This window comes from Balaenoptera borealis (assembly GCF_965194805.1).
Source record: "Balaenoptera borealis genome assembly, chromosome: 13".
Taxonomy (NCBI): Eukaryota; Metazoa; Chordata; class Mammalia; order Artiodactyla; family Balaenopteridae; genus Balaenoptera; species Balaenoptera borealis.
Window position 1 is genome coordinate 45,928,278 of NC_138870.1, and position 24,915 is coordinate 45,953,192.

The 24,915-nt window shown below is 48.1% G+C and overlaps 1 protein-coding gene across 5 annotated transcripts in view; it reads right to left on the reverse strand.

The window, feature by feature from the left end:
- Positions 1 to 14,904: 14,904 nt before the first annotated feature.
- The window catches only part of CBX5 (chromobox 5), a 36,475-nt gene continuing 26,464 nt past the window's right edge, over positions 14,905 to 24,915 (reverse strand). For all 5 annotated transcript variants that reach the window (XM_082351145.1, XM_082351142.1, XM_082351143.1 and 2 more), the window contains one exon: positions 14,905 to 23,399. In XM_082351145.1, coding sequence (XP_082207271.1) covers positions 23,249 to 23,399 — 151 coding nt within the window. In that variant the 3' untranslated portion in view covers positions 14,905 to 23,248. The remainder of the gene's footprint in view (positions 23,400 to 24,915) is intronic.

The following is a 24,915-nucleotide window of genomic DNA, read 5'->3' on the forward strand; positions in this document are numbered from 1 at the left end:
ATGACAGAGGGGCCCCAGGTAGTTCAAAACATGATCACTGACCCCTTCCCAAGTGAGCCATGAAGGGAAGGGGACCCAGGAGCACCTGGCCCAGGGAGAAGGAGGCCCAGAGAAGGGACAGCATGAGGGACAAGAGCTTACTGCCACCTGACGGGGCACCACACAAGGATGCGAGTTGATGGAGCAAGAGGGATGGAGGTGAGACTTACAGAATGATTTCTTGGTGTCAAGGGCAAGAGTCATCTGCCACCACTTCACATTTTCTGTTTGTCCTCCCATCTCCCCTCCCTCCAACCCCACAGGGCAGTGGGCAGAGTCCCAGGAAATAGCCAAGGGGAAAGATTCAGATGCTGAGGTCTACTCCAAACCTCAGGAGAGAGAAGGTCCTGAGTAGAGTGGGTGGTATGGAAAAGAAGGTACAAAAGGAATCATCAGACACCCCAGCAAGAACAAAATACGGACTACTGGAGTTCCAGTAGAGTTCCAAAGCCAGAGGTAAAGAACCAGCCATTCATCCTCCCTTCCTCCCTCCTCCCTTCTCCTGACTGTCTCACCTTCCCTTCCTACCTCCTCTGGTCTCTACCTCCTCTACTTCTCCTCCTCTCCGGTGGCATCCACCCCGTTCCAAAGCATCAGGTTCAAAGGCAAAACTCTGAGTCCATCCCAGCATCGTTCTTCTATATCAACTGACCCGTCAGACTGAGATTGTGGGGACATCTGGCACATTTAGGACTTGCCTCTGTCTCTCTGTCTCTCCACACCAGGTCCCTCTCTTCACCCTGTTTCCCCTACATACACACACACACACACACACACACACACACACACACTCACACACACTCACACACACTCATAAGTGCAAGTTGTCTTCATTTTCCTTTCACCTCTGTGTGCATATCCCCAGCTGCCAAGTCCTGCATCCATCTGAACTCTGGAAATCAGGAAGAGAAGGATGAAGTTGGTACCTGCCCTTGGAAAGGGATCCAGGTAGACCCCATTCAGTTCCTAATCTCTAAGCATGAGTCTGAGGGTGGGGGGGAATGATGGGGCCTTATAAACCTTCCCTAATCTTCCTAGGACCAGTAGAAGGTCCAGACACTGCCAGACCTTAGAGCCATAACCTGCTCTGCTGCTGCTCCCACCACCACCGCACAATTACTATTCATAGTGCACAGTTGGGTGATTAATGACCTGATTAATAATTACTCAGGCTAATAAAATAATTAATTAATTTGGCAAGCCATTATTTATCTGTTCATCCTCAACCTGAAACTCTGCAACTAGGAGTTTGGGAATCTCCCCTCCAGGCTCTTTCAGAAATGTGATAATTAATGTGAGTAAGGAAGGATGGGGGATGGGACGTCTCCATCCTGAGACCCTCCCAAGGTAGAAGAGAAGAGAGCCTGAGGGCTTTCTGAGAATGCAGATGGGAAGGGCTGAAACAAACTGACCAGGCAACTTCAAGCCCTGGAAGGAGCTGATGGTGGCGGGGTGGGTGTCGGGGGGGAGTACATTTTTTGCGGGGAGGAGAGCAAACCATAACCAGGAATTGGGGGTGGGTAGCTGAACACCCAGGTTTGGGGAAATCTTGGATGTGTTCTCTCCAGCACATGACTGATGACACCATTTTCAACAAATGATCTTTATCTCGCCTCTTGTCTCCCAAATTTATGACTTTGCCCCCAAGCCCCAGGCTAAACAAGCAAGGACCAGGTGAGTCCTGGGGTGGGGAGGGGGCTGACTTGGGGTGGGGTCCAAGAATCAGTGGGGTGTCTTCAGGACTCTGCAGAGGGGAGAAGCCTCCCCCTATCATCTGTTTCTGGGCTCTTGAGAAATAAATCTCTGCATAGGACTTAGAATTGAGTGTCTAGAACCTACAGGGTCTGGACCACCCCCCTCCCAATAGGGAGGTGAGCAAATAACAGAGAGAAAAGGGGGACAGTTTATCTCCTAGGGGCTGGGAAGGGAGGCAGAATCCAGCCCCAGGGCTGAGGGAGGGAGATGATTGGCATATCCAGCCAGTCTTTAAACAGGCGGGGTATCTCTGCTACGTTCAAGCAGAGGGGCAGACACAAGACATGGATTCTCCATGTCTGGGGCTGAGCTATGGGTCAGCCGTTCATGGTAAGTTCAGACCTATATTAGACTGCCAGTATGTGCAAGGACAAATAACCAAACCTTGCCCTAGAGGAGCTCAAGTTCCTGTTGGGAGGAAAACAGGCTTTTAAGTAGATAATTGCCCCCCCCATAAGTGCCATAAAAAAGAGGTGTATATATAATCCACAGGAGCACAGAAACTTCCTGCCTGGGGGTATCAGAGAAAAACAATCCAAAGGGGGACATTTGAACTGGGCCTTAAGGAATGAGTAGGAATTTGCCAAGTGTAGACGGAAAGTATGTGCAAAGACATGGAAGACCAATATGTGCTTGGAGAGTTTTGAGTAGGTAGGCAAGGAGGCAACCTGATGAGACTGGAGGCCAGATCTTCAAGGATGGAGGTGGCTTGAGCAGGAGTCTGGACCTTTTCTTGCAGGCAGTGGGGAGCTACTAGAGTTTAGGAGAGTGACCTGCCCTGATTTCTATTTTGGAAAGAGAAGATGGAAGGTGCAGAGGAGAGACGGTAGGCAGGCGGGTCCAGTTAGAAGGCTGAAGCATGTCCCGGCTGAGAGATCCCGAAGGTCTGGCCGGTTAGGACCAGGCAGTGGCCTGGGAGCTGGGAGCAGGCAGGTTAGATTTCAAGCCTCCGTGAGTCTGGATATAGATACTCTTAAGCCTCGAGCTGCGGCGATTTTCCTCACCACCCACAGCCATCGGACCAACGTGGGAGCGGAGATGGGCAGGAAACCTGGGCTGAGGAGCGGGGATGAGCCAGACCCTCCTCCACAGAGCTAAGGAACAGGGGGATTTAGAGCCAGGCCTGGCTGGAGAGTCGGACTTCTGAGTTCAGTCCGGCTTCAGCAGGGGGCGTGGCCATGAGAACAGAGATAAGCAGAAACCCGCCCAATGGGTGGGCACAGGGGAGGGGCCGCGCAGCTGTGCCCCCCGTCGCCAGCAGAGGGCGCGCGGGAAGCAGGCCGGATCTGGAGAGGACAGTATCGAGGTGGCCTCCCGGGCCGGGGCGCCCTCTGCTGGGGGCCGGTCCCGGAGGCCCGGACTCACGGCTCCTACAGTGGGGTCTCCCACCTCTGGTTTCTGGGGTCGCGCCCGCTGGGTTACGCCCAGAATCCCTCAGGGAACTGGGGTCCTGCCCTAGAATATTGGATCCTAGTTCTGAGACAGCCAGTTCTGGCTTGAACTCCCATAGCTCACAATTAACGTAAAATAATACTTTCTCATCCATTCTTCTTTCCAACCGCCTGGAAAGTGAACAAGAGAGGGAAATAGAGATGGGGAAGCACCGATGGGGAAATAGAGGCTTCAAACCGAGGTCACACTGTTAGTAAGTACAAGATTTTAAAACCAGGCCTCCACCCCAAGGCTATATTTGATGTCCCTACTATGTGCTAATCAAGGTGTGGTCACTGTTCGCAGATGAAGGGTCACCAGGGAAACAAACTAGCGTGCCAAGCGGAATACCGGCCCGGCTGGCGCTAGCAGGGCAAGCTTCCCGAAGGAGCCCTTTCCCAAGGGTACAGAGAAGAAGGGTACAGAGAAGCACTTTAAGGAAGTGCTCTGAACGCGCCAAAGGAGGGGGCGCGGGGGGCCGAGGTGCAGCGGGAGCCAGTGTGCAGACCTTCGTGGAGATCTGTGCGGCCAGCGTGCGGTCCGAGACTCGAAACCTGAGCTCATCCAGACACAGCTCGCTGCATCTGGCTGGGGATGGGCCCCCAGCAAGCCCCAGGTTGGGGGCGGGTCGCAGGACCACCCTGAGTCTGTCCCAGTGGGCGGTCAGAGTGAGAGCACCTGGTCGGACGCCGCCTACCCTTTGGGTCCTGCAGCCTCTTCCGTCGGGAAAGGTTGGCAGCCTCTTCCGTCGGGAAAGGTTGGCCGCCTCCACCTAGGCTTCTGCCAACTGTGTCTCTTAAACTATATTACCTCTCTCATGCCAACCACCCCTGACGGGCTTCCATGATTTCGGGTAACTCGCCTCCAGCCCCTGGGTATGGGGTATCATCATCCCCTTACACCGTACAGCGCAGGTCTGACTCCAACGGGGAAGTCCTTCCTGGTGTCTGACCACCATTCCTCCTGCTGCAGCTAAACCTAACAAGTGAAAGTGGGTGCTTTAACTTTCCTTCTTTTAGCTAAACAATCCAAGCCTCCAGCCCCTTTTCCACATCCTATTTCCCCATCCTGACAAGGCCTCCCTTTAGCGGTCGTCGGGATCTTCGTTTCTCCTGCCTTTCGTGGTCAAAGTAATCCAAGGTGTTTTCTGATTGGCTGTCCCCTCCCTTCCAATATCCCCTCTCAGTACAGGACCTCCCCAGCTGTACTGATATCCAAGTCCCACTCGCCAAGGTCCATAGATGGTCTCAGTTTCCCCGGTAGGGAGTTGCGCTGCCTCTGTGGCGCCCTCCTGTTTTGTGAGGGTCCCTCCCCCAGCTTCTGAACAGGACACCGCCACGTTCTTTCATTCATCTCGAAAACATTTATTGAGCGCCTACTCTGTGTCCGGCCCGAGTTCCTCGCCTCGACTCACTTGCAGCCCTCCGCTGCTCCCTAGGCTTAGAGGAAGGAGCGGGAGATCCAAGAGTGCCGATCTCCAGTCTGGAGCTCGAGGTGAGAGAGCTGAAGGTTATCTGCAGCCGAGTGAAGCCACCGGGGTAGGGCGGGGCTGGTCGGAAGCCTGCGGGTCTGAGTGCTCTGGGACCTCAGAGAAGACACTGCGCCAGGCGCCCCAGCCTCCCAGCGCTCTGGCCTTGCGCTGGATTTCCCATTCTTAGCGCAAGGAAGACCCCATGTGGCTGCTGTGGGAAGAGCAGCTGTTCCCAGCAATCCTTCATCCCACTTCCACACCCGAAAAACTCAACAACTGGGACTTCGGGAATAGTCTTCTTACCAAATCACAGGAAAAATAAGACAGAAACAGTAGCACTTGTGACCGTGGTTAGACTTCTGGAACGACTTCTCTAGAAGCGGTTGGGAGGACATCGCAATGAAAGGATGAAAGGAAACATGCCTTCCGACCCTCCCCTTCCCAGGCGGTGAGGACAGAGACATTTAGGAGGCTGGGGCGGGTGTGGGATTATCAGCCCCTGCCCCGCGGCTGCTTCCGCACTAAGGAAGCTCTCTCCAGCAGGGATGCTCTGGTAGCGTCGCCGCCGGGGACGGTCCCTCTGCCCACACCCTAGGGGTGGGGGGTGCACAAGGTCGTCGGGGACAGGGAGGGGACTCCACGTTCGTCACAATAGATTGTCACGGTCCTGAGGGGGGAAGATGCACCCCGCACACACCCTCTCTGAATTCCTTTGTAGAGCGGAAGAGCACTCACAAGGCTGCGCCCCTCCCCCCCCCCCCCCATGGACGCTGCTGGCGACCAAACCCGGGTCCGGGCAGTGTAAATTTGCATACATTTGCATACCCAGCTGCGCACAGCTGCATCCGGTTTTGGGCCATAAATTCGTGGCGGGTGGCTCCGGGCGAGCGGGCCCCACGCTGGGCGGGGGCTCTCTCCGTGCGTCTCGGCTGTGCCTGTTCACGCCTCGGGCGCTAGCGGGTTCTCACGCCTCCCTGAGCCATCTCCCCCAGTTCGCGCCACCTTCCGGGCATCTGTCTGCCTCCGCCAGCCGCAGGCCAGGCCTAAAACCCCAGATCCCCGTTCTCCGTCTCTCTGGGACGCGACCCGGTCAAGCGACGAATTCACGTTGCTCTGATACCTCGGGCCAGGGGCTTCTGGGCGGATATTCCTGCCAGGACTAGTGCGTAGCCTCCTAGGTGGTAGTCCGGCCTCCTGAGGCACCTTGCCAAAAAACAGGTCTAATCATGGTCAGCAGCTTAAAACTCTGTGGACTCCCTAGGCCTGCAGAATAAAGCTTATATTGTTTACTCTCACCAAGGAAAGCCCCTCACATCCTACCGGCATCTCTCTTCTTTACCTTTAGCCTTGTCTCCTGCATCGTAGCCAGACCCAGGCACACAACAGCGTGTGCTTCAGTTACACAAAACTGCAGGGGAGTCATTAAACTCCTCAGGAGCTCTCCTCCTCTGCCTGGCCTTTACCTGCTCCTCGTTTCCACCTAGACTGCCCCTCCCTCGTCTGCTTGACTAACACATCCTTAAATCGGTGCTAAAACGTTCCCTCCTCTGGGAGAAATTAGTTCCCTTCCTAATTTGTCTCACCTTTGGCAATTTGTAATGACATCTGTTAATACTTACAGTATAAACGTTTGGTCAGTTGCACCCACCAGATTGCTAAGACAGGGGACTATGCTCGTTGCAGTGTCCCAGTTCCCAAGTTCCTGGCCCTCCTGCCCAGGAGATGTTCAGAAATACTGAATGAATGAATGAATGAATGAATGAAGCTGCAATTCCCCCAGGCACTCGGAGTAGGACACAGCTGAGACACTGTGCTGGTCCCAAGCATCCTTTACATGACATCTGTGAGCCCACAGGAGAGTTCCTGCTCCCACCCCATTCCCTTTTGGTCCAAGCACCTCTTCAAGCAACAGAAAGATTGTGAGGAGTGAGAAACCAGGATTATGAGAGGAGAGCCAGTGCAGTGAAAGAGCAGTGGACTCAGTCATGGGGCTGAGGGTCAAACTCTAGGGCTGCAGGACCTCAGCAAAGTAACTTCCTCCCACTGAGGCTGTTTCCTTAACTGGGAATAATAGGAATAATATTGACCACTTAATAGAGACTTCATAATGATTGAATGAAATAGTTCATGAAATGCTTACTCTGTGTTAAAAAGTGTTGGATTCCTTGATATTCCAGGCAGATGACGCGAGGATCCGTCTTGCCCCCTTCCCTGGGGAAGAGAGCACCTCCACTAACAATCCAAGCCAAGAAGCTTAAGGGATTGAGGTTTCCAGAGCCTCTGATTTCACCAGTGTGCATTCTGCAGGAACGTTTGGGACAGCAAGACATTCAGCGAAGTAGGATAGAGGTCATACCAGCCTGTCCGATGAGGGCCGTCCTCACTGCTGTTCCCCTAATGGCTACCAGGGGGCAGCACAAACCCCCAAATCACCTCAGGCTGCCTGACCGCTAGAGGCAAGTACCCTCCTGGGCCATCCTCAGAACTGAGTCCTGGTCCCTGACTCTCTTGTCTGTTCTTACCATCCCCTCCCAGGCAAGTCTTGGTGTCCTGTCCATCCTGTCTCCCCCCACCCCTCTCCCGGTGCCTCCTGTCTTTTCTGGTGGTTTCATGCTCTCTTGGTCAACTTACAGCAGACTCCCAGGCCCCCTAATTGCCCAGCCTCCCCTTGATCATGGCCAATCTTGCCCTAAGTAGGCATCCCAGGATTGGAGAGGGCACAACTAAAAGCTCTGGGAACAAAACACAGCATGAAGTTCTGGGGAAGACAGACCTGGGTTCCAGGCCTGACTCTATCACTAATCAACTGCGACACCTCAGGCAATTCACAAAGGGCTTGGTCTCCTCTCAGAGTTGTGAGGTGTCAGTGCGTTCATTGCATGGAAAGCTCTACTTTGCTCTGTGGGTATCTCGTTCAACATTGATCCTTCTGACTCTTCCCAGGGTTCACCCTACCCCTGCTCAGGCCAGAGCCTCCCTCATACCAGCCCTATTTCCTGTCTGGTCTCAACTTCCTTGAACTGGTGACAAGACCCATCATCTTTCTGACACCTTCTTGGATACACATACCCTTCCCCCGCCCCATTCCACAGACAGGACACTTGGTGAAGTTGTCCCCATCAAGACTCTCATCAACTTTCTTTTATGGCGATGGTGTCCAGGAGGTGCTGGACACAACTCATGTGCCCCTCCCTCATGTGGTGCCTTTTCCTTCACTCTCCACCATACCTCATCCTTCTCACCGTTCTTTTTACCCTTTTCTTTTCCTCTCCTTTTATACACCCACCTTTCTATTTCCTCTCTCCTCTTTCTTCTGGGACTTAGTTTCCTTCCATCCTCTCATCCTCTAGAAAGCCTATCCTCTCTCCATCCCAGTGTTTCCCCTGCTCTCCTAGGGGAGCTCTCCATCGTCTCCCTCCAATACCCACCTCTGTCCTCTGTGCTTCCCTCCCAGGCCTGAGACACCACCAGGGCACTAAGGATTTATGAGCCATTTTTGGAGATCCCAAACTCAGAAACCAACATCTTCTGGTGCTTCAAGGGACATAATGTGCAACCTCACTGCTGGGACAGCCTCACTGATAAGGGTAGTGAGACCGAGACAGTCCTGCTGCAAAAAGCAGCAGGGCAGGAAGGAGGACTGGGGCTGGGGCCAGACAGTCCAGGCAGTGAAGGTCTTGCAAACCACGCTGGTGTTCTTGGTGAGTTTCACGCTTGCTGGTGAGGATGGAGACAAATCCAACCCACCTCGATGTCATATCATGTCATTCATTAAGTTATGTTCACATCCTGTTCACTGTCTATCTTTCAGCAAGTCAGTGTGTGATGACCATCCTCCAGCACCGGCTGTGTCCTGGACTGTGAAGTCAGGAGGCAGGGACGACATGTACTCCATCCGTAAAGCTCTTTGCTTTGAGAAGCCTCCAGGATACTCAGGAGGAGGCAGCAGAAGGCACGTGGACACAGAGGGGACAGAGAAACAGTTGAGGCCCAGACTTATAGGTCTGGGGTTCACGAGCCTTACCATAAGTAATGGTTGAAATTATGAGAGTGCTTGAGCTATTTCAGGAGGAGGAAACAGATGAGAACAAGCGTTGAGGGTGGAACACTGGAACCACCACTAGTTCGAAGGTACGAAGCTGAGTTGAAGCAGCCAGAGAGGTAGAAGGGGGCCTTCCAGACCCCAGGTCCTGATAGAATTCATATGTAGCACATTCATAATCATTTTATTTTTATTTATTTATTTTTTATTTATTTATTTATTTATTTATTTATTTATTTATTTATTTTTGGCTGAGTTGGGTCTTCGTTGCTTCATGTGGGCTCTCCCTAGTTGCGGCGAGCGGGGGCTACTCTTTGTTGTGGTGCGCGGGCTTCTCATTGCGTTGGTTTCTCTTGTTGCAGAGCACGGGCTCTAGGCGTGCAGGCTTCAGTAGTTGCGGCACGTGGGCTTCAGTAGTTGTGGCTCGCAGGCTCAGTAGTTGTGGCGCACGGGCTTAGTTTCTCTCATAATAATTTTAAACAATAATTGTTAAGAATACATAGTGCTGGGGCTTCCCTGGTGGTGCAGTGGTTGGGAGTCTGCTTGCCGGTGCAGGGGACATGGGTTCGAGCCCTGGTCTGGGAGGATCCCACGTGCCGCGGAGCACCTAGGCCCGTGAGCCACAATTGCTGAGCCTGCGCGTCTGGAGCCTGTGCTCCGCAGCAAGAGAGGCCGCGATGGTGAGGGGCCCGCGCACCGCGATGGGGAGTGGCCCCCGCTTGCCACAGCTGGAGAGGGCCCTCGCACAGAGGCGAGGACCCAACACAGCCATAAATAAAAATAAATTAAAAAAAAAAAAAAAGAATACATAGTGCTATTTGTATCCCACCAGGGCTACCAAAAACAAAAAAGAAAGAATACACAGTGCTATGGAACTATTTTATGATAAGTGAAAACATACAAAATGGTACACAATGTAAAAATAGGAATTTGTCTCCTATGGACAAATATCTGATCAAGTGCATAAACATAAAAATATGTATTGTATTAACGTGATAGGATTATGCTTTTTCCACTTTTTTCTTTTATCAACTTTCTGTTATGATTATAAGAAAAGATAAACTATTTTGTGAAAAATGAAATAATTATTCAACATTTCAGCTGACTCTTCTCAGGAAACTGACACCCAGAAGGGAAAATTAACTTAACCAATATCACACAGACTGTGAAAGACAAAGCCTGATAGAACTCTCACCTAATGATTTTTTCTCCAGTGCCCGGGCTGTTCTAGGCTGGTGCTTTGGCTCCAGAGCAAGGTCAGTTGTGAGCTTCTATTGCTTCCTAAACTCTCTCAGTCCACAATTTATCCTGCCACTCTCTGTGCCCTTGATCTTCCCACATGCTTACTAGCCTTGCACTAGCATGCTGCCCCTGAGGCCCTTTCTGGCCTCCCTGCCTTTCCACCTGAACAGACTCAGTGCCTGCCATTTTCTGCCTCTGATCTGTATGGCTGTCCTGGTGCAGAGCTAAGAGCAGCTTTCCTTTGCCGCGATTAATGACGTCCTCCTCTTGGCCCACAAGGCACCTTCCAAAGCCCGTCCCTAGCACAGTCCAAAGCACATTTCAGTCATATTCATAAATGGTCTGGGGGTTATCTGCTGCCTGGAATTACCTAGGCCATTGCTTCCCCACCGTTAGAGTGACTGAAGTTGGACGCCATGGAATTTAACACCTTCAGATGAGCAAAAACATATATTCAGAGAGTTATACTCAAATTAACACATTCCTCCAACTCTCATACACATACAAACCTGCCATTTCCTTGGGGGCAAAATTGGAGCTGTTTGCCCCATTCCTTCTTTGGAGATAGCAATAGCTATTCAGTTCTGAATCTCTAATGAACATTAGTGCACCCCTATCTGCAGCCAGTGGGGCCCCTGTATGGTCAAACCCCCCCCCCCCAAACCCCGCCACCAGCGCACTCTCCTCTCAGACCCTTCCTGGGACCGCCTGAAGCAGGATCAGGGATTGAAGGGAGAAATATCAGGATTGCAGGCCCTCCACCTCCCATGCCAGTGTGGAAACAGAAGTCATTCAGGGTGCAGAAGGGCCTTCCGAAGTAACTGAAAACATTTCTTAGATTTTCAGGGTGGTCATCCAGTCTAGAGCAAAGACTCTTCTAACTCAGAACACATGAGGGTAAACACTACGTTGATTCATTGCCCAGAGCTCTTCAGAAGTGAAGTTCCAGCCAGCTGTGTCAGAGTGAAGAAGACATTATGCCTGGACACAGGAGATGCAGCTTCGGAGGGCCTTGCAGACCCCTCCGTGAGCATCCACATTCCTCGCATCTGTTTTGGCACATGCGCACATGCACATGCGCCCCCTGCGCATCATGTTTTTCCAAGCCTCTCATCTCCCATCCTTCCTCATTTCGTTCCAGTCTCCCAGTTTTTCACGAGGACAGCCTTGTACCCGTTTCTCTCCCTCCCTCTCTCTCCCACCTCCTCCATCCAAGCTTGCAACTTCACCCCCAATCATGCCTCCTAACCCAGCTCCTTAATCCAAACCAGAAACCCTCTTCTCTGATCCAAACCCTCAAACTCTCAATGACTGAAAAGAAGCGTGGGGTGAAGTAAAGGGAGGGGATGAGAGATCAGATCACTGTTCCTCACCTCCCTCTACAGGCAGACTGGGCTGGCCTTTTAGGGTGAGGAAGGGAATCAGGGAACCAATCTGGGTTTGACCTGCCCCATGATCCCCTAGGCTGAGGAATGGGGCAACGAGAGTCCCCCAAGAAGAAAGTTTTTACTCCCATGCTGAAAGGCTGCAACAAATTCACACAGAAATAAGGATCCAATTGGCTTAGCTGGACATTAAAAATCAGTGATTTCCTGCCTTGTTACAACACCCCAGACTCCAATCATCTCAAGGAGGGTTATGAAATTCTCAAAAGTGATCATCTTAAACATTCTAACGGAAAAATATCACACAGTGAACCGACTTTGTAGGGATGGCAAGGTTTTCTCTCATCTACAAAATCATAAAGAAACCAATAAAAATAGAAACTGTTTTTCAAGGTTAGGAATCCCTGTTTTAGACATCATTGCTGAGAAAATCAGAAGGGCTGAGGGTGGAGAGATGCTTCAATCCCCAGAAAGAGAAAAATGGGCGATATTCCTCATCCCCACACCTCCAAAGGGGAAGTGGAAAAAAAAACCTGTGTACTTTTCTTTCCCTCTCAATCCCTTTCCTCAAGCCCCCTTACTTACTTCTACTCTTAGTAACATGGAAGTAAAAAACAGGGAGCGAAAAAAGGGAAAAGGAACTGAAATGATGATAAAAAAGGGAAAAACAGGAACAGAGAAAGGATGAACAGGAGAAAAAGTCAGAGAGAGGCAGGTAGTTGGGGAGAGGAGAGAAGGGTAGAGAACACGTGGAAAGACAGAGCATCCTGTGTCCTGGTCTAGGAGCCGATGTGCCTGCACCCTCCCCATACCCTCTGAGGAACAGGTAGCCCCAGCCCTGTTCTCTCCCAGGGATCAAAGAAGCAGCTCCATCCCCTCTACCACCCAGCTTCTCCTGCAGACAGGTCTGGAGTGGTAAGGCAGGAACTAGAGAAAGGGGGTGTGTGACAGAGGACAAAGGAGCAGTCAGGCTCAGGTCTCTGAGAGCTGGCTCTCCAGGCTTCTGCCCGGAAGAGTTGAAACAGAAAGGAGCAGAGGGTTACAGCAGGGGTGAGAAGTTATGGCAGAAACAGGCTGCATAGAGAGGTGCTGAATGTTATTGGAAGTAGCAGGAAGGAATGGTCCATGCCGTTCCCACACAGCACAGGCAAGGGGTTTAGCGCCCCTGCCCTCCTCCCCTTCCCTGCAGAGCTCACCTGCCCCCACTCCCACCCTTGCTGCAGATGTAGAAGCAGAATTTCATAAGCTGCAGCAGCTGTGGCCAATACCTCGGCTCGCCACCAGCTTCCCTCCCCAGAAGACAGCAGCAGCAGGAAGGGGGAGGGAGAGGAAAGGGTGCAATAATAACCCCAAACCTTTTCATCTCAGCAGCCCCCATATTTACCAGCAAGCTCAATTCTCGGCAGCTCTTTCTCTCTCCTTGGCTCATAACCAAATGATCGCACAAGGCTCTGCTGAGAAGGGGCACGAGGCCTCTGAGCCGACCTCACCTCCCCCAGTCTGGGAGGCGGCATCACGTTATATGGAGAAAAAGATGCACCTGTTTCCAGAGGCGGTGTGGGGTAGAAAGAGCTCGTAAAGAGTCTCAGGTTGTTGCAAGAAAGATAATAATTTGATGGGGTTGAAATTAAATGTCCAAATTGAGGCTGCTTATGGACTTTGAAGGGGGGTGGAGAGAACATGGGGTGCGGAGACCAGAAATGAGAAGAAATAAAAGACAAAGAGAAAAACACACACGATGGAGCAGACAAAGGGGAGGAACCGTAAAAAAATACAGACGCACAAATAAAGACAGAAGCTGAGAGAGGAGGGAGCTGGCACCTGGAAAGCAAGATGTTACAGCTGCAGAGGGGGTGGGGGAAGCAGGAGAGCAAGGGGAGGATAAAACAAAGGCTGAGGAGCCCCGGAGCTGAGAACCAGACCCTTCCATTCACGTGTCTTCACCGTGTGCACGACTTTATGCAGGGGAGTCACTGAGGGCTCTCACTCTTCCTTTACCCCCCGCTCTGCGGGAGTACCAGAGGGCACCGTACCCGTGTGGCACGCTCGCACACCCGTTGGCCCAGCTTTGCTTTGTTTGTCCCCCATCCACCCCCCAGGTCACACGGCGGGCTCGGGGATCAGGGGATCAGCTCAGCGTACCCACAGGCTGTAATGGGCTCCCCTCTGTGTAGCCACTCTCCTTCCAAAGGGCGGAGGCTGCCTGGGGGGCTGCTTCCTCCTAACAGAGCGATTTCAAGCTGTGCGCTCAGCCATCCGACTAAGCGCAGACTCCCACACTGCAACCCTCCATTTTCCCCAGGCTGTCGGGCCTGCCTGGACTTCCGTGAGCTCTGCGGCCCTTTGGCGGAGACAAAAGGGAGGGCACCACCGGCCGGCGGGGGCCTAGCCCAGCACACAGAGGCAGGGCTCCCGGGAGAAGAGTGCGGAGCGGTGAGGAGCTCATCTGAGTGACGGCCAGGCAGGCACATCCCCTGACACGTCAGAGGGAAACAGAGATCAAGACACAGTTGTTTAGGAGTGGGAGTGGGTGTCAAAACCCCAGAGTCGTGCTTTCTGATGAGCCCAAGGCAGAGACAGAGTGGCACAATGGTGAGAGAGCTAGAAAAAGATGGGAAGGGGGTGAGCAGTCCCAGGCTTCAGAGGTAGGAAATAAATAATGTCCAGAAAGGTCTGGCTCTGAAGTGGACCAAATGGCTCTCCTGTCCCATGTTTATGGGGTCATGGACCATTAAACTAGCCAACCTACAGATGTCTTCATAAGACTTTACGAGATTAGACTGGGGAGACCCTATAACTCAGCAGCAAGAAGGGAAAACAAGAGGGAGAATTGCAGATAAGAGATGGTGGAAAACGAGAGGAGGCGCCTCTCTGGGAGGCTGTCTGGGTTCTGGGATCCCTCCGTCTTCACTTCTCACTCCTCTGTGAGTTTTTGCCCACGTATCCATTAGATTCAGAACGGCATCAGGCTTGTATCACCCAATAAATGCTTGATTATCCACACACTCTTTTTCCTTCCTAATCCAACCTCCAACTGCCCCCACCATGACCCATAATCATTAGATCTTCAGTTTCTTTGGTATTTGTGAAATCAAAATCAAAACAGCTCATAAATATAATTCACATGTATTGGGATTTTCAAACCTGATTCAGATTGTTTGTCAATGTGGTTTTCCACAAATTCTAATAACCAGGGGCTGACTTTTCTAGTGGTCCCCTGGGTTCCTAACGGTTAATGTTTATTCTCGGAGCCATTTCGAGGAGACACCAGCTCCAAGACCAGGAAGGCATACAGTCTGAAGGGGTTAAGGGAAGGAGCGGGTAACAGGATACACGTTCTCTTATTCCCTCAGGCTTGCGCCACCCTGTGGCTATCTGCACAAAGTCAGAGACCAACAATCCTTAGAAAAAAGCCCTTGTTCTCCAAGTCTCTCAGCTCTTTCACAAACGCATGTGCAGCCACTGGATGACATTCGGGGCCCAAATTAACGAAGGAGTGTTAAGACCCAGATTTTTGAAACCACCACTCAGGATCCGTATTTGAAAAGCAACCATTTATTAGAACCAATACAAGAGTATGAAAAGAGGGAAAAGAGGAGAGTGGAAGAGGGGGAGAGAATGAGGTCTGCATCAGATGTCAGTTGTGGAAACACATAAATTGCCTACTTTTAAACATTTACATTTAAAAGGCGAACATATATATATATATCACTTATCCTAAAAAAAAAAAAAAAAGAAAAGCAGACATGTTTGGCTGAAATAAAACCAAGAAACACAACCAAAACTCCCCCACAAACCAAAAAGGTCCATAGAGAATTCAATTTCCCATTTTTCCATTCAGAAATCTGGCTACAAAGTGTGACTTGTTTTGCTACTCAGGATGGTACCGAGTGCTGAAGGAAACCCAGCCTCTGGAGTCTCTCAGATCCCATCCTGTGGGAAGGGGTGAGAAGGCCCGTGGCCGTGGGCAAATCAACTCCTGGCTACTTGGCAGGATGGCCGACTGTGCTCTCTCCATCCTCCAGGACTCCACAGAACCGCCTGGTGCCGCCAGCGCAGTGAACAGAGGGGCAGAGTCCGCTAAACACTGAGAACCAGAATGTGACCGCAGCAAGGGGCCAGGACCTTGTGCTTTTTCAGGGGTTACACATCTAGGGCCAAGGAGAGGGAAAGGAGAAAGAGCCCTATTGGGAGGAGGAGCCAGCCGAGCCCCTAAACTGAGATGGAGAGCAAGGCTCTTGGGCCCACACCTGGGCAAATACAAAGTGTCCAAAGCTTTCCCAAACCAGAGGGAAAAAAGGTCAAAGTCAGGTTCAGGCGGTGGACACCGAGAAAGAGATGACAGATGCTGAATACAGTAAACTGGATGAAGCTTTCAGGAGCATCAATGCCCAATTCTGAGTGTTAAGCTTATCTCTAGAAAAACAATTTTCCAATGTGGCTCTTTTTTGGTGGGGGATGGAGGAAGTGGTTATGTTTATTGAACCAGCTGGTTCCTATGGGGAGGCAAAGGCTCGGGTACAGATACCACGAAGGGGTGAAGTGACCCAGCTGTCCTGGGATCAGTTCAGGGAGCAGCAAGCCAAGATATAAATCAAACCCACTGTGTGTGCTTTGCTCCTGAGACAACCCAAGTCTGTTCCAAGCCCACGGGGTATGGGACCTTAACTCCCAACCAGCAGAGAAAGCAGCAGCATCCCTGATTCCCTAATGCAATGCTCTTGGGTCTCAAACAGCCTCTTTGTGGATGCAAGACATAAAATATACTAAGTGCCTTCCCCCGTAACATCCTAAGTTAAGTCTGGACTATTAAGACTTCAACATTCATGGAAACACTGTCAACATCTGAACTAGCAGCTTTGATGAGGGGTGGGGGGGCAGAGAATTTGCCAAGGTCACTAAGTAGTTCCAACCTTGGGACAGCTCAGTGAGGACAAAAGCCTATGGCAGGCCTAGACACCAGCTCAGGGCATCCTCCGTCGAGGACCCTCAAGTATTCTATCAGCTTTGATTTACAATGCCTCACAACACCCCTGTGAGGTAGGTCAGTATTATTACCCCCATTTGACAGATGGGGAACTGAGGCATTGAAAGGAGTGACTTGCCCAAGGTCAGCCATTATGAATCAGTTGAGGAGGTTGGCACCATAGTCAGCATCCACTCAATTCCTGTCCACTCCCCGGAGCATTTTACATCTTAGAGCGCACCGGGGAGCAAAAGGAAGCCGGTAGCACACCTCACCCTGCAAACCAGATGAACTCAATCAACCCACAAGTATTAACTGATGGCCCATTATTTATCTAGCATGACGCAAGGAACCTTGGAGAAGAAACAAGCTGCTTCTGAAAGTCATGTGTTAATGGGTGTCTTGAAAATAAAATTACATTTTAAACATTAAGGGCATGAATTCTTTTGTAAAGAAATACTCACTTTACCCTAAGAGGTGAAGGACTAAGTCACACCAATTTCTCAAAGTTCTATACTGAGTAACCCAAATTCCTAAAATTCAGAGTGAAGCAAGACCACACTCAAGCAGAAAGCTAAGAACAACTCCCTCAGTGGTGGTCTGGGTAGTGCTCTGAGCTCCCAGGTTGGTGGGGAAAGGCCAGCAACTGCGGTGGCAGCAGCAACACTCTCTACAGGCTAAGCTAGGAACCCCAGCACCACCAAACACCCCCTGCTGCCACTCATCCCTCCCCACAATACCCAAGGCCAGCATCTTTCCACCCCTTCTGCCTCAGCTCAACCTCAGGAGTTGCAGTATCTTCAAAAACAGTTAAGGATACAGACGGTGACACTTACTTTTCCATTCAGGGAGAGGGTATAAAGTGATCTCTATAACTAGTCAGAAGACACTTGTAATATTCTTACCTCCTGCCAGAGGCATAAATCTTTAACAAAAGAAAGGCAAAAGAAAAAACATTTTCCCCCCTCCTTTGGATTTACACTGGATTCTGGTAGAAATCACTATGACCCTTACCCTAAAACTAAGGGGAAAAAAACTAAACCCACAGCCAGTCCTGGTTTAGAATCAAATACTAAAGCTCCTGGAAACTGCAAAACAGTGACTTGAGCCTTAAAAGGGCCGTGACATGATGAAACTCTATCTTCTAAGGTCTTCTGGAAGGATCTCCAGGCAGGAAGCCCCTCCTTTCCTCCATATCTACTTGCAGTAGCCAGAGCAACAGGACCCTACGTACCTCAGAAGCTCGAAGAATGATTTATCAACACACACAGTATAATGTTCACCAGGGATGCTCTAGTTCCAGGAAGGACCAACCATTCCAAGACCTAAATATAAACCTTTTTTCATTGATGGCTGATCACACTGGGTAAGACCAGGTGATGAGAAAGTTCAAGACTGATTAAAACAGCAGTGACAGTTCAGGTTCAGTCTGTGTTGGAATTTCTCAAAAAGCATGACAAACTGGCCACTGGGGCCTGAGTCAACTGAGGGTCACACCTGCCAATGCCAGGGGACATCGCCAAATTAAAAAAAAAGAAAAGAGAAAAAAAGGAGAGGAGAGAGAATGGCAAGAAGTTCATTGCATTCAATTTGGCCTAATTTCTTGATAATAGTTTCCTATTAGATTTTCTGATTAATACTGATGGCTCTTACCTAGGCAGTGATAATTAGGTTTTGATCTATTGTGACATTAATGATCACAATCAGTTGACTTTGAAATTGTTTTAATTAATGGCTCTTCCCCTGTCGGCTGCCTCCAGTGCAGGTTCTGTCCCTTCCCCCACCACCTTGTTTTAACTCCTTCTCTCACTGACCTCAGAGACAAATATAGCATTGGAGGGTCACTTTCTTCCCATGAACCAAGATTTTAAACTATCTTAAAATATTTCTCTGACAGAGGAGCAAAATGAGATGATGTTAGGTGAAATGCAGATCAGGATAAAAGGCAAGAAAACATGCTCTCAACGAATAGGAAACATTCCATCTTAGAAAACCACCACAGTCAAGCATGATGTTCAAGTGGCAACGACAAGCTGAAGTAACTCGAAAAAGACGAGATGAGGTAGTTTAAAATCCAAGAAATCCAGCGCAAGCAAAAAGAAACTAGAATTTTTATGAAGGTATCCAAAGAACCTTCACACTTCAGTAAGCTTTCAATTATCCAACTCTCAATTATGCAGGCAGAGAAAAGTAGCATTTTTCCTGTGGTCACATGGTCAGAACTAGGACATTTCTTAAGGTCAGACTGTTTCTTAACAGGGTTAGGCCTCACCCTGGACCTCCCTAGCCTGATTAAATCCGAAACTCTGGGTCATGTGTATTTCTGGGAGAGGTTTCCACATAATTGACACAAGTCTCTGCTTAGAAATCACCATCTTGAGGTATTAAATAAAACTACACTGCCCAGAATAGATGCCCAGGTGTTACGTGTCCCAAGCCTTTTTTTTTTTTTTTTTTTTTGCGAATCTTGTCATTGGAAAGTATGTCCCTGTTTTAGGCTTCAAGCCAGCCTCATGTTAATTCCTTCAAAAGGGATGAGAAACTGAAAAAAAAGGTGTGAGCAACACTGATAAAATATCCACAAGGAATACATTTTACAGAACCCACAATAAAGTAACAACACATAACTGGATCTGCAACATAGTTAATACTTTCCACAAGCAGGGATTAACTACCGTTAAATACTGTGGCAAAGAGCCTCAAATAGGGACTGAAGCCAGGGGTTCTCAACCTCCACTCACCTTTCTGTCGTAGTAGCATCTCTAACCAAACCTGTTATCTTTATTTTCTAGAATAAAACAGCCCCTTGTTGTGGTCCATCTGTGGCCAGTTAGTTCAATTCATCCAAGGTCATGTCTTTTCTACACACGAACCAGTTGTCACCCTCCTACTTTAGGGCCACAAACTATACTAACCAGTTAGTTGTCTCTGAGCTCTAATATAAAATGTGTGCCTATTTGTAGCATTTATTACAATGAACTATTAATAGTTCATCCCACACCTGTATGAAAATTCTTTGAGGTCAGGGACTGCATCTTTTTGAACTTGGTATCCCCAGGGTCAAAAAATGTCCGTTGAATGAAATGCATGTTGATTTACACTAAGGTGGCTGGAATGTGGATGGCTCAATACAAATCCACCATGATTAGTTGGGGGTGGGGGGGTGGCAATTCTGAGCATGTGCTCTTGGGGGCAAGGCTGGTAACATCTCTATTTTTGAAAACGTAACTTTTATGATTAGTGGTAAAGCCAAAATGAAACTGAAATACACTGGGTCCAGACCTTTCCCCTCTCTGCCCTGACACAGGTATGCTTGCTTGGTGGTCTAATTACAAAGGTACAGATCTCAACACTCTAAAAACCTAAACCAAAAGGATGGAGTCATGGGTGCAAAATGAGCTTTTCCTTTGACCTAATTTGTGAGAAACCATTTCCACATTTCAAATCTAATGATAGAACCCTTCCTGAAGTTCTCAGGTCACTGCAAACTTATCTTAGGCCCTCAAATTTGAACCCTAAGGGCAAAAACAATCACTCCCCAGCCCAAACACGGATCCCTCTGATCCCTCACTGTACCTTAGGTAAGTTGGGCTACACACAGATCAGACAAAACCACAAGATGAAAATCACAGGCACCTTCCCTGAGGCCAAAGGATTTGGCCTAAAGATAAGGAAATTGGATTGCGGGGAGGCTACAGCATAAGTACGAAGAGTTAAGTTAAGAAGAATCTAAAACTGCAGGAACTACAGGAACAAGACCAACTTTTCTTCAACAAAAAAAAGTAGTACGGATATATGGCTGGGGGCCAGCCAAGGACCATAGACTTTCAAGCACTAAGGAACACCACAGGTCCAAATGCTCCCTTGAGCAGATGAAAACTGGACTGCAGGAGGAAAAATGATATAGCTCTCTCCAGGTTAAAAATGGGTGCTTCCATCAGGGTTGATGTTCTCTAACAGCTGATCTTAATGTGAGGGGATCCGCCCAGCCCAGGGCTCAGAAAAGCAGCTATGCTGACCTTGGTAGACTCTGCTGGTCAAAGCTCTGCTACATTCTCAGGAAAGATAAATCCTTGAATGTTGATTACAAGAAAACATTCAGCATTAGAAAGATGTTTTGAAAGAGGACTTAACATAGGAAAAATATACTTTGAGCATCTGAGACCTAGATGTTTAAGAGTGCTTAGCCCAGGGCCACTAACTCTTCTGAGAAGAGAAAGCCCCATGAATGCAGGTTTCTCTTTGAGGCTGCAATCCTCCAAGGGCCTGGACAGCTACTCAGCACTAACAAATGTCAAAGGAACAGGCAGGCATCCGTCTCCTTTCTGCTGAGGGCTGAGATCAGTATTGGCCTCTGGCTCCCTCCGTTCCTACAGAAGTAGCAGTGGGTAGGCAGGGAGAGAACAAGTTGTTTGGGCAGCACTCAGTACAAGACCATGATTCAGTAAACTGTGGAAAGAAAAAGATGAATGGAGCGAAGACTGAAGTATTAAAGGGGTGATGAGTAGTAGATGATACTGGGGGTTTTTTTGTTAAAAGAAATCAGATTTTGATGAATGCCTTACGTATTACCTATAACCCTGGCAACCATGTGTCCCACGTTTCTCAAGACCAATCTTAGTACCAAATACTTCGATCGTGTTCTTTGTCCACAGGCTAGATTTGGGCTCTAAAAATATGGTCACTGTACTTTGCTTACATACCCACTGCTCCTGGGAGACACACACTGGCTACATGGATAAGCTGTCATTTTCTCCACCTGCAAACTTAGAGACCCGGATCACTTCCTCAGTGGCTCTGGCCTACTTCTGTCCTATTCTAGTATACCCTAATGGATATCCTTAGTTACTTGTATGAAAAATCTCTTTTCTGACTATCCTTTCTTTCAGATGCCCATCAGATTAAGTACTAACAACTGTCAACTATCCAGCACTTGATCTAGGCCTTTAATTCCTTCAGAGAGTTAAGGAAGATGGAGATAAAACCCCTACCCACTTGAGTATGGGTTATGAGTTCTCACCCAATCACATTACCATTCAGAAGGATTTTCCTGGATGGCTGAAACCAAAAGCTTCATTGTTCCAGTCTGTCATGTCACCGCAGCAACAGCTGTCTTCTCAACCGTGCAGTACAATTTTTGACATAATTTATACAACCACACAGAATTCAATCAGCAGCTGAGCAGGGAAGCAATGTTAACAAATGCTATGAATGGGTATATGATTTGCATATTATTCGGCTCATCTGTGGACTGGAGCAATCTCTCCATTCCCCTTGTTACTCTGAATAATCTAGAAATGGTTGAATGCTCCTGGCCAGACAGCTATATGTTTTAAAAATCAAAAGCAACCACAAAAACCTCAATGGCTGGTGAACTCTAGAGTTAAGGCTATTTCAAGCATTTATTCTTATCTCCTCAGCTTTGGGCTGGGACAAGGATGCTCAAAACCCTGTTATTTCCTTACTTTTAGTCTTGATTCTCTAGCTCCCTTCAACTACAAGAAAAAAAGGGTAACGAGAAGTAGGGCGTTTCTTGGGGAACAAAGGCAGAGAATATAATCAGAAAAATAATCTCTCAATATAATGGTAAAGCAGGAAGAAGCCAAAAGGGAAGTATTTTGCTGAGTAGGGAGAGGTCGTGTCAACATGCTACTGCCGGGGCCTGTCACTCTCTGAGGTTGATAGTCTTCCATGGAAATGCATTAAAAAAAAAAAAGATACAACTAAGAGTTTGAGGGTGGAGAAAGGGAAGAGCATTAATACTTTGGGGACTCTTGGTGGCAAATCCAGGAGTCATTAAAGCAGGAAATTTATGATTATAAACACTATGAATATTTAAAATTGATGCTGTGGCCAATGGTTCCCCTCTAAGAATTCCCCACTGAAAATAATGGCATGGAGGGAAACTTGGGTCCACTGAGAAGTGAGGGTCAGGTTTGAAGCCTCTTTGGTAACAGGAATGCTTTGGGAGGCCACAAAAGTTGGCAGGGCTGGAGGGTGCCTAGCACCTTGGCACAAGCAAGCACCAGGCAGTCACTCACACCTACATAAATAGATAATCCAAATGGGAGGGATGGAAGGAAATAATACATATATACCATATGTGATAATAAAGACAATTGTATCCTACCCCGTCATCCTCATGTACTAATAGCTACAAATCTCCACAGTCAATAATCTTGTCATTTTATGACAGACTACACCAACTTGCAGGAGCAGAACCAGGGATTGCTAAGAAACAAGGCCAAAAGTCCTGGGGCTAAAAGGAGTGCCTTGACAAATCTGAATGTAAAATTTCAAGCCCTCCAAAGGATGGAGCTATTCTGGGAGGATGGGTGAGGATGAACAACAGAGGGTGGCCCAGAAGACCACACGAGGAACCCTGTATTCTCCTGGGTAGAGCTGAATGAGGTTGGGAAAGCCCCAACAGGTAGGCAGTTGCTATTGGCTTTTTAAAAAGCCAATCTTTTCCAACCCAACATCTCAAAACAAAGCCTAGCTGGTCATCAACATGTTCTAAGAGCCAAAGAAAGAAACCAAAATTCAGCATCATTATAACAAAATCCCCCACTAAAAAGCGACCAACCCTGAAAAGATCAAGACTCTAAGGTGATTAAAAAGTTAAAACTCATCTTGAGGTCACAGGGGAGCAGAAGGAAGAGAGCAGGGCAAAGGAAAAAATGGTGAGAATTACACACAGTATGTAAATGCCTGGTCTTCACAGAGAGACACTTATCATGAATCAGACCATCAGTTATGTTACAAGAGAACCAATACCAACATTTCTCCTGTGGAGCACAGTGATAAGCACATTTTTTATGGATGTGTTTAGGATAGAAGGGGGTGGGTAGAGGGAGAGGAGGCAGGGAGGTGAATGTATTATGTACAAAGAGAAATGGCAGAGACCACCCCCTCCTTTAGCTCTTTGCTGTTTCTTTCTCTTTGTTTTCCGCATCCTCAGGATATGCATGCCACGTCAGTCTCTCTTCATAAAATGCTATCACAATTTGTGGACATTTAACATTAGCTTCTTTTGCAAGAACCAGGTCTGCTTCATCTGTGTCTTTCCTGGAGAGAAAGAATATGAGACTTAGAACGAGAGGAAGAGCGAGAGTCTGTCCAAACATAGATTTATGTTATTAAATTATGATTTAGCTGACTTGATTTCCTCTCCATCTTGATTTCAAAGGGAAAAGGATCCTAACAGTTCCACACTTTCAAGGAGAAATTTAAGTAAATGAATCAAATTGTTAGTAAATATCATTTAACCACTACATCAGAAAGAAACAGAAGTCTGCAGCTAGAATAGATCGAAAACAGCAGGCTTAATCAAAAGGCTGAAAATTAAACTACTATATAAATTCTGCTCCCATAATTTTTATTTGTGTGTATGAGCATGTGAGTGCACACACAGTCAAACCTACATTCAGCCCTATTGATTATGCATAAATTGCTCAATCCAGTTTCTGGATCATCTGGATCATGAAAAGGTCCTAACCCTCCTCATCTTGTGGCCTTTTTAAACACTCATCCTTTTGGTCAGAACTGTGGATTGGAATAATAAGAAAACAGAAATTTAAGTCATCAATGAATGTAAAATCTAGTCACTAAAATGAAATGTAGGAATTAGCTGCAAATTTCAAGTACCCAAGTTACACACGCTCTACTATCCAGTATAACAAAAAAATCTAGCAAGTTCCTTAACTAACCAGGATTCCAAATCAAGAAAAAAAAATTTTTTAATTAAAATTCCACTGAGATGTGAGCAAAGACAACTAACTCCTTCTCTAGAAAACGGAGATGTTGAATTCATAGAGGTGAGCATTATGGATGAGAAGAGGAGGGGGAAAACACACAGCTTAGAGCAGCTACCCAAATTTGGACTGTGGTCGAAAAAGCTAGTTAATATGTGAATGTAAATCATAAGTCCCATATATGGCTGAGTGAGAAAAGCAGTCAATACAGCTCCTTACTTCAGAGTATAGTGATTCTTCAAATATAGACTTCTGGGTAATTTACCAGCAAAATTTCGATCAGATAAAATATTAAACCTCTTGACTACAACTTTTAATGTAATTAGCTTACTTTGTGGCACTGTAGCATGAACCCTCTATTTAGAGACCAAACTTAAATCACAAGCCCACAACACTTGGAAACAGAGAGGTAGTGAGGGCCACACCATAAATCACTTCGTCTTTAAGAAACCAAATTGAAGGGAAGTAACCACACTTTCCTTTAAGAGCCATTCCCTCTACCGGATGAAATAACTTGTGCTTTGGCTAGTGTTATTCTTAATGCTTTTTGTTAACATTATTTTTCTCTTTTAGACATTATTCAGTGGTCTTTGTCTTCAGCGATGGCAGAAAGCCTCACTCAACTCCTATTCCTTGGCCACAGGCTCATGGTGTGACGGTAAATGATTCAGAACTGTGTAAATAAACGGTTAGGTCACGTTTATATGCTTCCTACCTCAATTCTACCATCCTCTGGTATGTGGGCTAATATAATTTGGCTTAATACCAAAGCTTTACAATGTCTTAAATCCATTCTGAACCATAATTCCCATTTAATACTGACAGGTGGT